General features: G+C 42.3%; 1 protein-coding gene across 1 annotated transcript in view; it reads right to left on the bottom strand.

Annotated features, from left to right (window-relative positions):
- Positions 1-13,220, bottom strand: part of LOC126267729 (methyl farnesoate epoxidase-like) — a 95,662-nt gene extending 82,442 nt beyond the window's left edge. Inside the window, exons 1-2 of the mRNA XM_049973031.1 lie at positions 13,177-13,220; positions 8,682-8,799 (exon numbers count right to left, since the gene is read on the bottom strand). Of these exons, the coding sequence (XP_049828988.1) occupies positions 8,682-8,786 (105 nt within the window). The 5' untranslated portion in view covers positions 8,787-8,799; positions 13,177-13,220. The remainder of the gene's footprint in view (positions 1-8,681; positions 8,800-13,176) is intronic.
- Between the last annotated feature and the right edge of the window lie 6,045 nt (positions 13,221-19,265).

Consider the following 19,265-nt stretch of genomic DNA (forward strand, 5'->3'; position numbering starts at 1 on the left):
AACATACTCCTCCTTTTTCAGCACATACATCACATCCATTGGACACAGTAAACAATTACATCCGTCCTCCCAGCCCAGCTGCTAGACACAGACTGAGTCTTTTTCAGCCATTTCCCCCCAAACCGCCAACTTGGATTATGTCACGGTAGGACAGAGGAGGGCCGACAGCGCCCTCTGGTGATGATATTGTGAACTAGGTCAGCTGGTCTCCAGACCTCATGGTGAACACTGAGCTACTGTCCATGACAATCAAAATTGTTTGAATAAACAATGCATACTTAAGTCCATCTTATTCAGCAGGCCAACACAGATTGAGCCCTTTTCCCGTCCAGCTGCGTGGTGCAGTCATGTGGTCTGACTCGTCTTGCCATGGTCTGCATAACTCCCAACCATCAGAGGATCGAGTCTTCTCTCCGGCATGGAAGTGTGTTTGTCTTTAGTGTAAGTTAGTTTAAGTTAGAATAAATAGTGCATAAGCTTAGGGACCGATGACCTAAGCAGTTTGGTCCCATACGATCTTACCAAAAATTTCCAAATTTTTGCCCACGAATTTCCAGTTTGGCGAGAGAAGGGGAGGCTTCAATGCATACAAAATAAAGACTTACAGCCACCCTATCCAACAGCACAGCAGAGATGGGTGTCCTTTTCCTGTCAATTTCCAGTTGGAGGAGAGTTAGGGGGGAGGGGGCTGGGAGAGAGGTTAGGTTAGTGGAGGTAGCCCAAATTACCATTTTTCCCACCATAATTTGAGCTTACCACCAAAATTTGAACTTCACACAATGACGACACAGTGAGTTGCTGCCATCTTGGACCCGCCATCTAGAATAAATTTGGCAAAAATGCAGGTTGGTGTGATGCCGATCTTGCCCTACCACTCACCTAATATTAATCCATGTGATTTCTAGCTGCAGGGTCAACTGAAACATCTTGCCTCCAGTGCTCCATGTATGAACAGAACTGAACTGTAGGCAGGCATTGCACATTGCATTCTGAAAGTGACCCCAGACACATTCTGATCTGCTGTGGAACATACTTTTTCCATATGTCATCATATGGCTGAAAATGGTGAAAGAATATCGAAAATGTCTTGTGCCAGTCTGACGACAGTTAGAAACCGTTGTTATCTTCCTTTAAAACCCAACGTTATTTTCCTTTCTATGCAGTTTTTTTGCCTCAGGACAATTAAAAACTGATTTTTCGTATCCGATTTAATACGACCGCAGATAAGCTGACCTGACTACAGTGCCACAACTGCTGGCTGCTGAACTTGTGCAATCGTGCACGTTCAACAATAATGATGGTTTATTTATTGTTATACACGTCAAGTTTCGTAGGACCAAATTCAGGAGCAAATCTCCAAGGTCATGGAACGTGTCAGTACATGAACTTACAACATAAAAGTAATAACAGATAAAAAAAATAAATGTTCATGAACCTGCAAGAAAATCAGTCCATAATTTTAAGCAAACGCTATCAGCTAAACAATGAGAATCAGCTTAATTTTGCAAGGAACTCCTCGACAGAATAGAAGGAGTGACCCATGAGGAAACTCTTGAGTTTGAATTTGAAAGTGCGTGGATTACTGCAAAGATTTTAGAATTCGAGTGGCAGCTTATTGAAAATGGATGCAGCAGTATACTGCACACATTTCTGTACAAGAGTTAAGGAAGTCCGATCCAAATGGAGGTTTGATTTCTGCCGAGTATTAACCGAGTGAAAGCTGCTTATTCTCAGAAGTAAACTAATATTGATAACAAGAAAAGACAATAAGGAATATACATATTGAGAGGCCAATGTCAAAATACCCACACAAGTGAACAGAGATCAACATGAGGTTCGTGAACTCACACCACTTATTGTCCGAACCGCCCGTTTCTGAGCGAACAATATCCTTCTAGAATGGGAAGAGTTACCCCAAAACATAATACCATACGACATAAGTGAATGAAAATAAGCAGAGTAGACTAATTTACGTGTCGAAGTATTACTCACTTTCGATACCGTTCGAATAGTGAAAATGGCAGTATTAAGTCTTTGAACAAGATCCTGAACGTGGGCTTTCCACTACAGCTTACAATCTAGCTGAACACCTAGGAATTTGAAATTTTCAGTTTCACTAATCATATGCCCGTTCTGTGAGATTAAAACGTCAGGTTTTGTTGAATTGCGTGTTAGAAACTGTAAAAACTGTGTCTTACTGTGACTTAACATTAGTTTATTTTCTACAAGCCATGAACTGAGGTCATGTACTGCACTACTTGAAACTGAGTCAATGTCGCACACAACATCCTTTACTACCAAGCTAGTGTCATCAGCAAATGGAAGTATTTTAGAGTTACCCATAATACTGGAGGGCATATCATTTATATAAATAAGGAACAGGAGTGGCCCCAACACTGATCTCTGGGGCACCCCCCACTTGACAGAACCCCACTCAGATCCCGCATCACAGCCGTTATCAACACTGTGAATAGTGACCGTTTGCTGCCTGTTGCTAAAGTAAGAGGTGAACCAATTGTGAGCTACTCCCCTTATTCCGTAATGGTCCAACTTCTGGAGCAAAATTGTGAGATCAACACTGTCAAATGCCCTTGTTAAATCAAAAAATACGCCAAGCGTTCGAAACTTTTTGTTTAGCCCATCCAGAGAAAAGAGAATATAGCATTTTCAGTTGTCAAACGACTTTTAAAGCCGAACTTTACATTTGATAGCAAATCGTGTGATATAAAATGATCAATTAACCTTACATACACAGCCTTTTCGATAACTTTTGCAAACACTGATGGCATAGAAATAGGTCTAAAATTATCTACATTATCCCTTTCTCCCTTTTTATAAAGCGGCTTTACTACTGAGTACTTTAATTTCTCAGGAAACTGACCATTCCTAAAGTAAAAATTACAAATATGGCTAAATACAGGGCTAACATGTGCAGCACAGTACTTTAATATTCTATTAGGCACTCTATCATAACCATGAGAGTCCTTAGTCTTCAGTGATTTAATTATTGACTCAATCTCCCTCTTGTCTGTATCACAGAGGAGTATTTCAGACGTCAATATCTGAAAGGCATTTGCTAAGAAATTTATATGATTTCCTGTAGAAACTAAATTTTTATTTAATTCACCAGCAATGCTTAGAAAATGGTTGTTAAATACTGTACATATATCTGATTTATCAGTAACAGAAATATTATTACTGCGAACTGACTTTATATCATCAACCTTGTGCTGCTGACCAGACACTTCCTTCACAACTGACCATATGGCTTTATTTTATCCTGTGAATTAGCTATTCTATTTGGATACCACATACTTTTTGCCTTGCTAAACATTATTAAGCACCTTACAATACTGTTTGTAATGGACTACTGTAGCTTGATTGTGACAACTTCTAACATTTTGATATAATTCCCGCTTTGATCTACGTGATGTCCTTATCCCACTAGTCAGCCAACCGGGCTGTCCATTACTGCTAGTAGCCCGTTTAGAATGTTCTAATGGAAAGCAACTCTCAAATAGCATGAGAAATGTGTTATGGAAAGCATTGTATTTATCATCTATATTATCGGCACTATAAACATCTTGCCACTCTTGTTCCTTGACATGTTTTGAAAACTCTCTATTGCTGGTGGATTAACTTTCCTATGTAGTTTGTAATTAAATACGAGATTGGTTTGAGTACAAAAACCTTTTAGTGTTAAAATTTGTGCATCATGGTCTCAAAGGCCATTCACCCTTTTACTAACAGAATGCCCATCTAGTAATGAAGAATGAATAAAAATATTGTCTATGACTGTGCTTCTGTTCCCCTGAACCCTAGTTGGAAAAAACACAGTTTGCTTCAGATCATATGAATTTAGGAGATCTACCAACGTCCTTTTTCTTACACAATCATGTACAAAATTAATATTGAAGTCACCACATATAACTACTTATTGGTACTTCCTACAAAGTGAATCAAGAACCCTCACTAAATTCAACTAATACTGCACAACTTTAAAATATCTGTTCAGTGCATCGTCGTGATACGTCTATGGACTCAAATGAAATACTGATTTTTACGTACAGAGCCACTCCCCCACCCCGCAAGGAACTCCTCGAGAAACAGCCAGCTAATCTGTAGCCTGGTAAAGGAAGCCTCTGAATTATCAAATTATTTAAGTGGTGCTCTGATGTACTAATAATTTCAGAGTTAACATCTGTTAGCAGTTCACTAACTTTATCTCTAATAACTCTTATATTTTGATGCAATATGCTAATTCCTTCTCTACTTGGAAGCATTACATTCTCTGGAGGTGAGCCATTAGTTAGAAGCACTTCCTTTAAGCAAGTATACCTATTAGCTGACTTCAGTCTAAAAAAGGTGCAGCTCTAACACCAGCTACTACAGGAATTTTTCCATGAGTGATACCATTGTAATGTGCAACTCCAACCACAGCCATCATATTGCGAGTCATCTGTCTTATGCAATGTTTACAGCTTCACTGGGGAATTTAGGTACTAACGAACTGAGGTTCTCTTTAAAATTCTTGAATGCATCACGAGGGGCGAGTCTGGAGGTCTACAGAAGGATAGAGTTACAAGTGTATGCCCACAGACAAGTCTGAATCTTGCCCAAACATTCTCACATGCAATTTGGATTTCTATCTTCGTGGGTTTGAGTTTCTTGTCTACTGAAACAAACATAACACCTCTTCACACCTCTTTTTCCCAGTAGTCTGTCCCATTGATATACGCTTCCCAATAAATCTCTCTGCTGAGTATTTCAGGTTTCAATCAGTTTTCTGTACCTAGTATAACCTGAGCTTTACTGGTTTTCAGGAACGTTCCAAAACATGGCACAGTGTTGCGAATGATTCAGCAGTTATGCACTAGCATTTTAATACTGTTGCCTGAGAGAAGGGTTTCTTTGGATCTTACACTGATGCTTTTGGGTCTCTTACAGCTCTTACACTGTTGAGCCAAAGAAACTGTTACATGTGCCTACTATCGTATTGGGCCCCCACGAGAACGTGGAAGAGCCGCAACACGGCGTGGTATGGACTCGGCTAATGTGTGAAATAGTGCTGGAGGGAACTGGCACCATGAATCCTGCAGGGCTGTCCATAAATCCATAAGAATACAAAGGGGTGGAGATATCTTCTGAACAGCACATAACAAGGCATCCCACAGACGTTAAATAATGTTCATGTCTGGGGACATGGTCGCCAGTGGAAGTGTTTAAACTCAGAAGAGTGTTCCGTGCGCCACTCTATAGCAATTCTGGATTTGTGTGGTGTCGCATTGTCCCGCTGGAAATGTCCATGTCCATCGGAATGCACAGTGGACATGAGAGGATGCAGGTGATCAGACAGGATACTTACATACACGTCACCTGTCAGTCGTATCTAGATGTATCAGAGGTCCCATATCACACCAACTGCGCGCGCGCCAAACCATTACCGAGCCTCCACCAGAATGAACAGACCCCTGCTGACATGCAGGGTCCATGATTTCATGAGGATGTCCCCATACCCGTACACGCCCATCCACTCTACAAAATTTGAAACGAGATTCGTCCGACCAGGCAACATGTTTCCAGTCATCAACAGTCCAATGTCGGTACTGGCGGGCCCAGGCGAGGCGTCAAGCTTTGTGTCATGTTGTCATCAAAGGTACATGAGCGGTCCTACGGCTCCAAAAGCCCATATCGATGATGTTTCGTTGAATGGTTCATACGATGACACTTGTTGAGGGCCCAGTGTTCAAATCTGCAGCAATTTGCGAAAGGGTTGCAATCCTGTGACGTTGAGCGATTCTCTTTAGTCGTAGTTCGTCCTGTCCTTGCAGAATCTTTTTCAGGCCGCAGCGATGTCGTCGATTTGATGATTTATAGGATTCCCGACATTCGCGGCTCACTCGTGAAATGGTCGTAGGGGAAAATCCCCACTTGTTCGCTGTCTCGGTGATGCTGTGTCCCATTGCTCGTGCACCGACTATAGCACCACGTTTAAACTCACTTAAATCTTGATAACCTGCCATTATAGCGCAGTAACCGATCTAACAACTGGGCCAGACCCTTGTCTCATATAGGCTTTGCAAACCGCAGCGCCGTATTCTGCCTTTTTACATATGTCTGTATATGAATATGCATGCCTACATCTGTTTCCTTGCCGCTTCGGTGTATGATGTGGACTGCATGGAGAGTCACTTTCTATTAAAAAAAAATTAAAAAACCACCTCACGTTCATTCAGCACATATTCAGGTACACTGATTCAGTTACCTGGGTATCAGCCTCTGATGTGTAGAGGATACCCGAGACACTTAAGGGGGGGGGGGGGGCTTACGTTTCGTGACAGTGCAGCGCAAGTCTAGGAAGTAACTGCCTAGCTTGTACGTCACCTTCACAGGCTCTACATTAAACCTTCCTTTAATCCTTCAACGCACCACAGAACGTGGAGGCCGTTATCAGTTCTGGGAAGAATGTTGCATACTACCCTTCTATGCTGGTTTATGGATTGATCTAAGTATGACATCAGAAACCAGACGACAGGCATCGTTTCTCCCAACGAACTCCACTATCTGCAGTTGGTACAACCTGTTCCTTGAATGACTGCCGAAATAACCTCTTCAGCATTTCGAATAAGATCCACAGGTAGACACACTGAGTTTACATGATGTTCTTCCCCATCGCTTGCTGAGAGTTCTCTAAGTGGTAGCATTATGTGTCACATGTTTTTAACTGCCGATAATAATTAGAGCTCAACCCTTTTACGTTTACCTCCCCTTGACTCAGGTTACAGCGTTTTCCCAACAGATGAAGTGAGTCTCACTGGCCTACTTTCTGTTTCAATGGATGACAGCTCCTCGAACTTGTAACTTGTCCTTTAAATCAATTATTACAGCAGATACTCGCTGATATACACATTGATATCAGCATCACTGAGGTATTTTATCGGCAAAGTAATTATTACTATGGATAACCGGATAGGCACCGTCCTGTAAATATAGTAATTTGGTTAGATACAATTTCTTCTCCAGGGCAGTTTTTATTTTTGATCAGTTACCAGAACGCCCCAGGGGAACTTGACAGTGTAGAATGGAAATGTATTGGTTGTCAGTTAGTCATAGATGCAAAAACAGGGTGATCAGGAAGTAACAGTTTTGGAATCGAAATTGGTTCGTATGACAAGGAGTGGGGGGGGGGGGGGGGGCAGATAATCATCAATGGAGACTTTTAAAAAAAATAGAGTTTGATAATCTGTACCCTCGTAAGTTGGCTCACGCTATACTATAGTACTATATACGTAAAAAAATAACAATTCTGGCACAAAAACTACTGATATTTCCTTTCAAGGTTAGTATATCAAATAAAGATTACATCTGGTAAGAACCGATAATGAAACAAAGTAAGTTTCTAATTAGTGGCTGATGTACACTATGTGATCAAAAGTATCCGGACACCTGGCTGAAAATGACTTTCAAGTTCATGAAGCCCTCCATCGGTAATGCTGGATTTCAATATCGTGTTGGCACACTCTCTCAGGTTTACGTTCATCCAGCTGCTGGAAGGTTTCTTGAAGAATGGCAGCCCATTCTTCATGGAGTGCTGCACTGAGGAGAGGTATCGACGTCGTTGGGTGAGGCCTGGCTCAAAGTCGACGTTCCAAAACATCCCAAAAGTCCTCTAAAGTATTCAGGTCAGGACTTCCTGCAGGCCAGTCCATTACAGGGATGTTATTGTCGTGTGAACAGTCCGCCACAGACCGTGTATTATCAACAGGTGCTCGGCCGTGTTGAAAGATGCAGTTGCCATCCACAAATTTCTCTTCAATAGTGGGAAGCAAGAAGGTGCTTACAACATCAGTATAGGCCTGTGCTGTAACAGGATCACTCAACAAGAGGTGCAAGCCCCCTTCACGTAAATCACGACCACACCATAACAACACCACAACCTCCGAATTTTACTGTTGGCGCTACACACTCTGGAAGGTGGCATTCACCGGGCATTCGCCACACCCACACCCTGACGTCGGATCGCCACATTGTGTACCGTGATTCGTCACTTCACACTACGTTTTTCCGCTGTTCAATTGTCCAATGCTTACGCTCCTTAAACCAAGCGAGGCGTCGTTCGGCATTTACCAGTGTGATTGATGTGTGGCTTTTGAGCAGCCGCTCGACCATGAAATCCAAGTTTTCTCACCTCCCTCCTAACTGTCATAGTACTTGCAGTGGATTCTGATGCAGTTGGGAATTCCTGTGTGATGGTCTCGATAGATGTCTGCCTATTACACATTATGACCCTCTTCAACTGTCGGCGGTCTCTGTCTTTCAACAGACGAGGTCGGCCTGCACGCTTTTGTGCTGTACGTGTCCCTTTACGTTTCTACTTCACTATCACATCGCGAACAGTGGACCCAGGGAAGTTTATGAGTGTGGAAATATCGTGCTCAGACACATGATACAAGTGACACTCAAACACCTGATCATGTTCGAAGTCCATGAGTTCTGCAGAGCGTCCCATTCTGCTCTCTCAGGATATGTAACAACTACTGAGGTCGCTGATATGAAGTACCTGGCAGTAGGTGGCAGCATAATGCACCTAATATGGATGACGTATGTTTTTGGGAGTGTCCGGATACTTCTTATCACATAGTGTAGGTTTTTGGTCTTAGTGACACAATAAATGTACAAACCGCTGGGAGTCTATAGCCGTGTAGCGTGGTGTCTTCGAGTAACCGCCGAAATCCACGTATTGGTAACGCGTAACACATTCTCATTGACTCAATTAGGGCAGCCATGGTGTAATCCAACCTACAAATAATAAAAATTTTTGCCATTATTTTACTGACATGAATTCTCATACTTCATTTTTATGGGAGGTGCATCAAACCATGTGATAAAGATCAAGGTCTTAGTTATTTATCAATCAGTAGTATTCAACTAAACTATTGCAAAAGAATGCCTTGGTAGAATAGTACTTTCAAAACAAGGAAATAAAAAATTTCAAATTAAGGATGACTAAATATCGCGTTTCGTTTAACCATTTGAGCGCTACGCCTCGGATGAATAAAGTGTTGTCAAGATGTTTACTGATCATGGCATCAAAATGAAAGATACCAAAACGGAGCCTACAGTATTCAATTAACAGCTCTCGATATTGCTTCACCAAAGAAGATCACAACGCAGTTTGTAGTTTCGATCGTTACATGGACGCGTTAGATTCTATGTAGATCTATCTCAGTGACGATAATCTGTTATAAAGTAAGGGACAAGCAAAAAGATCGCAGACAGCATAACAGTTTACGTTGAAATCAGAAAGAATGTCTATATTAACAATGGTGTCCAAGAATAGAAGCTATACCCTTATAAATTGCCATGCACCTGTTAATTATGATAAAAGAAGAAATCGGCAGAAAGTAAATCAGTTTACGGGTCTTTTGGAATCTGAAATCTCCAACATACCTGAAAACAATGTTAAAATACTTCTCAGCGACTTCAGTGTGCAAGTTGGGAGGGAAAAGAAATTTAAGATAGTTATAGGCTAATATCTAACACACTTAAGAACAAACTGAAATGGTGAGAAACTGATCATCATGTGTAACATGTTCCAGTTAAAACTGATGTCGACTCATTTTTGCAAACTGACGAGAAAGCCAACAGTTGGACACCTCCAGCACCAAACATAAGAGAATTTCAACTGGATCACACAGCCATATCTAAAAGGAATATCAAGGAAATTATGAATATTAAAGTAATCACAACTTGGGAATTTTATTCAGATCATTGTCACTCTAAGATTAAAATCGGATCTCTCTCATCTAAACCAAAAAGTACAACCAAGAACTTAATCAGGTACAACTCCATTACAGCTGAAATTGCAATACAAAATTTAGAGAAGGAACTGAGACAACAAAAAAAAATGTTCGCATGAACTCCATGTACAAATTACTATCAAAGCAGAGAAAACATTAGAACTGGCCAAGAATAAAAGGAAAACATGGTGGAACTAAGGGGGAGTGAAAATTAATCAGACGGAAGGTCAAGGAACGATACTGCAAGCCAGATCCACCTGGAAAATTCTGTTTTTAACAAGAGAAGAGAACTTTACACATCCAGCAGCACAGACGAACGTCTCAGGAAAAACCTCATAAAGACATTTATTTCGAGTGTGCTGCTGCACGGAAGTGAAACAGGGACACAAGAGAAGCAGACAAAATATAAAATAACAGACTTCGAGATGAGGTGCTACTGTAGAATGCTCAAGATTTCCTGCGTAGACAAGACATCAAGCAAAGAAGTTCTCCACAGAGCAAAGGAAGAAAAGCCGTGTCTTCTGAATTTCATCAGACACAGAAGGAACACATGGGTCGGCCATCTGTTGAGACGTGACAGTATCATTAAAAGCATCATTGAAGAGACAGTAGACGGGAAAAATACAAGAAGTAGACCAACGCTAGAATACATCAACCAGATCATGAAGATACCAGCTGCACTACCTATACAGCTCTGAAGGGGGAAGCCGAAGACAGAAACGCATGGAAAACTGCTGCTAACCAACGTGGTGGCTGAAGACATAAGAAGAAGAAAGTATTGGTATTACCTGACAGTGGAGCACACAAATTGCTACATTGCACGAAACACAAAGATAATTTTACCCGATTTTTGACCCCTGCACTGCCATACTGACCGACACGACTGAACACAGGTTTCGTTTACATAAAACAAAAAATTTAAAAAATTAAGATATTTTGGCTCCGTGATAGTGAAAGCGATCTTTCTTTCGACGAGCAGAACCTTTCTGCTTTGGAAGAAACTATTGAATTTTCCCATAGCAAGTTGCGTTTACGGAATACAAAATCTTCACATTCAAGAAGAAGTTTACAGACGTTTTTGCAATTCTCTAGAAAGAAGAATTTCACCAGCCTTGGTGAACAGCAACCATCAACTGCAGAGAAGTCAGGATACATTTGTTCATACGAAACTAATTTTAATTTCAAGTAGAATATCCTCTTTAAGAATAGCAGTTACAACTGCGTTTTAAGAAATGTAGATCATTTAGTTTCACAGAAGGAGATATTTTCATGTTTTACGATGTTACAGAAGAAACAACAAAACAACGAAGAAGCGTAGAAGGCAAAGAAGGTGAGCGAATGGTTCAAATGGCTCTGAGCACTGTGGGACTTAACTGCTGTGGTCATCAGTCCCCTAGAACTTAGAACTACTTAAACCTAACAAACCTAAGGACATCACACATACCCATGCTTGAGGCAGGATTCGAACCTGCGACCGTAGCATCGCGCAGTTCCAGACTATAGCGCCTAGAATTGCTCGGCCACCCCGGTCGGCCAGTGAATGTATGGGCTAGAAGGGGAGATGGGCGGCCCATATGAAAAAGAGAATAAATAGAAAGTTGGCACCGCACTCGCCCGCGAAAGACAAACGTTCCAGGTTCGAGTGCCGATCCATCGCACAGTTTTAATACAGAATTTCATGCTTTACTTCCGTAACTCATATCAGGAAACATTCTTCATGATAGCGATTTTTTTAACTTAGTGTATCTCTTCTGTATTAGTCGTTCTTTTATGACACAAGGCTAAGTTTCTGCGAGAAACCTACCTTCCCCGAAGAAATATTTTAATTAGATATACAACTAGTTGTCAGCTACTTTATTGATCCCCAAGACTGGAAGATGAAGAAACAAGAAGAAAAATAAGAACTCTAGTTATTCGATTTTCAGAAGATGATCAGTATAGAAGTACTTCATTGTAACATACGAGTATGCAAGAAGACGGTGAAGTAAGTAATTACTAGGGACATTTTATAAGTAATGCACACGTTGGAATTACTGGGAACTCTTTGGTGTAACAACAGTGAAAATTAGGTCACATGTAGTCGGGAGTTTGAGGAAGAAGCATGTGGTTTGTTTTTTCGCTGTGTATTCTAACATAAAATTGGCTAGAGTTAGAAATAGACCATGCAGGGGTCTCTGGTACTGTGACTGATGAAAACCAGAGGTCGTACATGAAGACAGAAACTTTATGCGGCAAGAACCCAACAGAAAACGGCGGCGCGTTAAGTGAAGTTTGGTGTGAGTTTACAGGGGACCGTAGTACAGTTTCACGTTGGGTTAATAGCTTTCATGGTGGTCGTAAGAGCATAGATGATAATCTATGATCCGGAAGACCAAAAACGTCAGCAGATGAACGAACTGAGAAACTTATGGGACATGTTCAGGAAAGAGATTGCAGTGCGATTTGTAAGGAACTCTCTGAAGCCACGGAAATTCCCCCAGCATCAGTATTCCGTATGATGAGGAATGATTTGAAGAAGAGAAAAATTTATGCGAGATGTGTCCCACACTGTTTTACTGCTGAAGACAAGCAGAAACGTCTGGACATTGCAACCTTGATCGAGCAACGATTCGTCCGTGAGGGTCAAGGATTCTCCTGCCCAGTTGTATATATTGATGAAACCCAGATTAGAGACTTTGAACCAGAGTTGAAATCGCTGTCCAAAAAAAATTTCGACGCACTCAATCAAAGCTCAAGCAAGTGAAGATTTTTGCTTATGATCACCAAGGACTCATCATGACAGATGGAATCCCTGTGGAACAAGCGTTACAGCAGTGTATTATCATAACTTCATACAAAACCTGTGCAGAAAAATGTAGAAAGTCAAGCTCAGTTGCTCGAACCTCGGCCACCCATTCCCCACGAAAATGCTCGCCCGCATATGGGCAATGATGCAGCTCAGAAACTGCGCGAATAAGGGCGGGAAGTGTTGCTACATCCTCCCTACAACCCTTACATGAGTCCAGCAGACTTCGGCTTGTTACCGAAATTGAAAAAAAAAAAAACTATTAAATCTCACTTGTATAATAGTAAACAAAGAGGTAGATAACAGAAAACTGAAATGACATACGAGTATGAGAATAACATTTTAAAAATAAATAACTGTATAGATAATGCAAAATATACAACAAAGAAATTCTAGAGAACTTAAAAGCGACAGAAATTTGTAAAAATTAATATTGTAAACGGTCAATGCGGTACAGCTAATGGTAAACTTCAAGTCATTTTTCGAAATTAAGATTGGTGGGTTAGATATGTCACAAAATTACGAATGATAGATGTCGAGTCTCATCAATTTTCTCCTTTACGCGTAACGGTATAACGTTTATCTAAATACCTGTCTTTGTCCTCGAATGTAGGAAATCTGTCAGTACCAACTGCTTCTTTTATCTCATTGTGCACTCGTTCCTGGACATCGGGATGCCGTAACATCATAAGAAATGCAAATCGAAGAGCGTGGCTTACTTCTTCCAAGCCAGCAACAAAAATGTCGTATAACACCATGAGAAGCTGATCCTCTGGAAAACAAAGAACAATACAAGAAACTGGTTGCGAAGAGCTTATCTAATTAAAATGCCCAAGAAAAGTCTGCACCGCCGGTGTACCTGTGAAAATATTTGGGATTAGATTCAAGGGGAGCGGGAATGAAAGAACAAGCTATATGAAAATAACACAAATAAAAACAACTTAGTAACAAAGGTAAAGGCAATCCCTTGGAAATTGCACATATGTTCACCACACATTACAACATGGTTTGATCCACTGTGGCTCACTGTCCACGATAGTTGAACTGAAGCCTATTTCAATTCTCGATGGCGGCCTCTCGAGTAAGATTCCCACGACTATGCACTGATAGTTTCAACTTGTTCCAAGCATGCTTTGTCGGATTCATGTGAGCAAATATTGTAGAACAGGTGCGGCCAAGGTATCAGCTTGAAGGCATTTCCTGGGCCCGAGAGCCAAAGCGCTCAGCCTCGCGTCACAGTCCCCCCATTCGCCGCGCCGTGCAGGAGGACGAGAAACAGTGCAAGCAGTAACCGCGTCCCTTTGAAATGGTAGTACACTCGTTCTGCATATGAACTGGTCTTATGATTCACATTTCTCAAAAACACACATCACAAACAAAACGATTTTTCAGAATGAATTAATTATTTTTGGCTCTCTGAGGACATAATTTAATTTTTATTTATTATTATTGTTATTTATTATTATTTTCACAAAAATATGTCGATCGAAATGTTGCAGCATTCTTGCAATCTCATTATGAAGACTCGGAAAATCTACCAGAGAAAAGCAATGTAGACGTCCTGGACCTAGTTTTAACGTAAGATGACTTGTAATTAAGACTAGAATTACCTAGCAGGTCAGTCAGTTACTTCCGAGAAGGACCGAGAAAGCCGAGTGACAAGCTGGGCAGCACACGACCCGCACAATATGCACTCGTGAAGTTTGGAATGCCGCAGACCATCCCATTCAGTTGATTCCTGGTCCTAAAGGAGTGTGGTTATGAGATGGGTGCTGTATAGTGGCGCACTGCTGTAGTGAAAAACGAAACTGTGGGGCTGTCTCGATACAAAACAGCCCCATAATTACCCTCGATTACGAAGAGAAGCGTCCGAAATTTGTACCTGGTTGTTATTGTTAAGGTCTTCGGTTCAAAGACTGGTTTGATGCAGCTTTCCATGCTACTCTATCCTATGCAAGCTTCTTCATCTCCCAGTAACTTCTGCAACCTACGTCCTTCTGAATCTGTTTAATGTATTCATCTCTAGGTCTCCCTTTACGATTTTACCCTCCACGCTGCCCTCCAATACTAAATTGGTGATCCCTTGATGTTCAGAATATGTTCTACCAGCCAATCCCTTTTATAGTCAAGTTGTGCCACAAATTTCTCTTCTCCCCAACACTACTCAATAGGTCTCGGTCTAAAACATAACTGACCCAGCCCCACGCTTAATCCCTGTGACTGCACGCATTGGTACCTTGGAGCCTTCTCACTCTTCTACGAAGACCTTCAGGCGTAAGAAAAACGCTGCAGTGATTGGTGAAGATAACCTGAATCGTTGATCCGCATTCAATTCCGAGTTGGCTTTGCCCAACGTAATCGAGCACATATTGCTGAGGTGTATGTACTACTAATCATAATGGACGTTTAGAGACGAAAATGAATGTGAGGAGACAAAAGCGTACAGTGTGTCTCGATGCCGTTGTCCTCTAACTATTCTCCATTAAGTATTCTCCATGCCTCCATGTCTCCATTTGAAAGAGATTTTCTAAAGAAACTAAAAAAAAAGTACCTGAGCCATGTGAGTCTCTACGTTGATCTATTAAAGCTCGATTATGTTTGCCGATTGATATAGCGAATTTCTCTGGTCTGTCAAAAGGGCGATGGCCTAGTGGTTTCGGAAACGTGGGCTGCCGCAAGAGAGCTTGGACGAGGGTGCTACAGCGGGTTGGGCCTCTTGCCGCGTGCTGTCGTGGTGTGAAAATGAAGCAAGGACCACATGGCACCTCTGTATGTGGAGTGTTAGAGTACCTACTGCAGAGACGGAGGGATCTGTACTTCAGCGAGCATGGATCCTAAGCTAATTTATATTGGCTGACCTTCGTTGCTCACGCGGAATCTGTGGCACAGAGAGCAGACTTAGTGTGAGCAAAAGCTGAATACACGTCCTTGGACGCGAATATTTTTTCGGTTGCCGGAAGGTTCCAACATGTGTTGCGGGGCTCGAGGTGACTATTGCCTTTGAATTACACTGAAGAGCCACAGAAACTGGTACACCTTCCTAATATCATGTAGGGCCCCCGCAACAGCGTAGATGTGCCACAACACGACATTGCAAGGACTCGGTTAATGTCTGAAGCAGTGCAGGAGGGAACTGACACTATGAATCCTGCAGGGCAGTCAATAAATCCATAAGACGACGAGGGAGTGGAGATCTGCCCTGAATGGCACGTTGCAAGGTATCCCAGACATGGTCAATGTTTATGTCTGGGGAGTCTTTTGGCCAGATGAAGTGTTTAAACTCAGAAGAGCGTTGCTGGAGCCACTCGGTAACAGTTCTGGACGTGTGGGGTATCGCATTCTCCTGCTGGAATTGCTCAAGTCCGTCGGAATGAACAAGGGACATGAAGGATGCAGGCGCCCAGACAGAATGCTTACGCACGTGTCACCTGTCATAGTCGTATCTATAAGTATCAAGTGTCCCGTATCACTCCAACTGCACACGCCCCACTCCATTACAGAGTCTCCATTACCTTGAATAGTTACCTACTGACATGCAGCATTCATGTATTCATCAAGTTGTCTCTGTACCCGTACACGTCCATCCGCTCGATACAATATGAAACGAGACTCGTCCGATCAGGCAACATGTTTTGCCAGTCTTTAACAATTCAGTGTCGGTGTTGACGGGCGCAGGCGAGGGGTAAAGCTTTGTGTCGTGCAGTCGTCAAGTACACGAGTGGGTTTTTGGCTCCGAAAGCCCATATCGATGATGTTTCATTAAATGTTTCACACTCTGCGTCAGACACTTGTCTCATATAGGCGTTGCTGACTGCTGCGTCGTTATTCTACCGGTTTACAAACCTCTGTATTTGAATAAGCATGCCTCTACCAGTTTCTTTGGCGCTTCAGTGTATAGAGCTTTGTCGTGACGGACGTTCATAGTCCTTTGTTAATGGACGAGCTACAACATTGCAAAAGAATATAACCGTATTTACACTATCTACGTAACTGGATATTTGCCCGATATCTGATGGTAGATTTATCTGTTGTAGTAGTGGCCTGTGTTAAACCTAACTTAGGATTGCAGTTGTTTTGCGAGGGTATGGTTAAGCCGCCATGAAAGTCTCATAAAATGTTCAAATGTGTGTGAAATCTTATGGGACTTAGCTGCTGAGGTCATCAGTCCCTAAGCTTACACACTACTTAACCTAAATTATGGACAAACACACTCATGCCCGAGGGAGGACTCGAACCTCCGCCGGGACCAGACGCACAGTCCATGACTGCAGCGTCTCAGACCGCTCGGCTAATCCCGCGCGGCGTGGAAGTCTCCCTCGGCCAGATGTAATAAGGGTGTGTCAACCCATGGGGTGCTGTTGGTTGGTATTTATATGCTGGCTCATCTTAATTTTAAGACTAAGTAGATGAAGCATTATCTAGCCAACATTTGGTTGTATGGAACTGTAGGCCATAAGGTCATTTCATGATTGATATTTAACGATGTTTTCGAAAAAGTAATTATTAAAATCTGTTATTGGCATTTTTGTGCCGTGTCACATTGAGTGGTGGAGCACAGCATTATTTAATGTGATAAATTACTCCCGAAATCAGCTGATTCTGCAATTAATGACAACACAATTAAAATTCTTCAAAAATTGTTGTTACTGTGTCTGCTTTGGTAATTTGTCAGTGATAACTCGTTGTAAGTCAGTCCTGAGATTGCCGAAGTACTGTTTAAACTGTCTTAAGGAGAATTTAATTAAAAGTTAATTTGTCATTTTGCTGCTGTGTTGTATTACGCAGTTTGGTTTCACGGTGACTACGTGTTATTATGTGAGCTGGTAAGTCACTGCTGAGGTTGCTGACGCAGTATTTACACTGCTTTAAGGAAAAGTTTATAAGAATTATTTTGTCATTTTCCTGCCATGTTGTATTTCATACTTTAGCTAAACGGTGACTGCTCATTAGTATTTAAGCTGATATGTCACTACTGATGTTGGAGTGCTGTTCAATTTGCACTTAAAGAAATTTTCTTGAAAGCTGTTATTGTAATTTTGGGCCTGTAATCAACAATTGTTTTTATTCTTTTAGATTTTATTAATTTCTTGGGGCTAAAATGGTTCAAATGGCTCTGAGCACTATGGGACTCAACTGCTGAAGTCATCAGTCCCCTAGAGCTTGTAACTATTTAAACCTAACTAACCTAAGGACATCACACACATCCATGCCCGAGGCAGGATTCGAACTTGCGACCGTAGCGTTGCAGACTGTAGCGCCTAGAACCGCTCAGCCACTCCGGCCGGCCGTGGGGCTAAAAAAAAAATGGTTCAAATGGGTCTGAGCACTATGGGACTTAACTGCTGAGGTTATCAGTCCCCTAGAACTTAGAACTACTTATACCTAACTAGCCTAAGGACATCACACATATCCATGCCCGAGGCAGGATTCGAACCTGCGACTGTAGCGGTCTCGCAGTTCCAGACTGTAGCGCCTAGGAGCCACACGGACACTTCGGCCGGCTATTGGGGCTAAAGTCTTAATTTGTAAGCACAAGGCAATTGTCAATAAACGCTGATATTCCTGTTGAATATGATTATTTCTTGCAGCTACCGCTGTCCAGAGAAACCCACCCCCATATCAGCATTACACGGTCCCGTCGCGTTATTGTGACACCACCAAAGCTCGACGTCAGCGTGCAATAACCCCTCATTGACGGCAGGTGGCAGCACTAGAAGCTGAGGGTATGTAAGGCATGTCGGGGAACACGGAAAACAGTGCAGTTTGTGTAATGCGGAAATGGAGCAATTTAGCTGACGTCCAAAAGAGCATGATCATCGGCTTTAGGCCCAAGGGTGGAAGTGTTTACGAAGCGGCTAATTTATAAATGGTTCGTTTGCTGCCGTGGTTAAATGGCTCTGAGCACTATGGGACTCAACTGCTGTGGTCATCAGTCCCCTAGAAATTGAACTACTTAAACCTAACTAACCTAAGGACATCACACACATCCATGCCCGAGGCAGGATTCGAACCTGCGACCGTAGCAGCCGCACGGTTCTGGACTGCGCGCCTAGAACCGCGAGACCACCGCGGCCGGCCGCCGTGGTTAAAGTGCACTGTCCCTGGGAAAATGGCGCTATCCAAAACTAGCGCCGAAGCAACTGTGATGCACACGGGCCATAGGTTACAGGGGTGGACTACAGCTGTAAAGGAGTATACGATCGAACAGACGTGCAGCTGTTGAGCATCTAACCACCCAGATGAACCAAGGGGCTACCAGTAGTGTCTCCTCAAAGAGCGATCAGTGCACACTGCTGTGTATTGGCCTCCACAGTAGGTACCCGGTTTGTGCATCCAAGCTGGCTGCTGTTCATCGACGACGAATACAGGAAATAGCACGTTAATACCGCAACTAGACGTCCACTAAGTGACTTTTCGGATGAATCACCTTTTCTGCTCCATCAGACTGATGGTCTCTTGTGTGTGTGGCGTGAAACTTCTGAAAGCAAACACCCCACAAGAAGGAGGGAGCTTTATCATCTGGTGAATGTTTTCATAGCATTCCCCGGGTTATCTCGACTTTCTGGAAACAACGATGGATGAACACAAGTACGCATCTCTCCTTCGGGAATTTGTCCACTCTCCATGCAGTTTGTTTTTCCTTGTCACTATGACATCTATCGACAGACAATGTAACATGC

The sequence above is a fragment of the Schistocerca gregaria genome, chromosome 4 (genome assembly GCF_023897955.1).
Source record: "Schistocerca gregaria isolate iqSchGreg1 chromosome 4, iqSchGreg1.2, whole genome shotgun sequence".
NCBI lineage: Eukaryota > Metazoa > Arthropoda > Insecta > Orthoptera > Acrididae > Schistocerca > Schistocerca gregaria.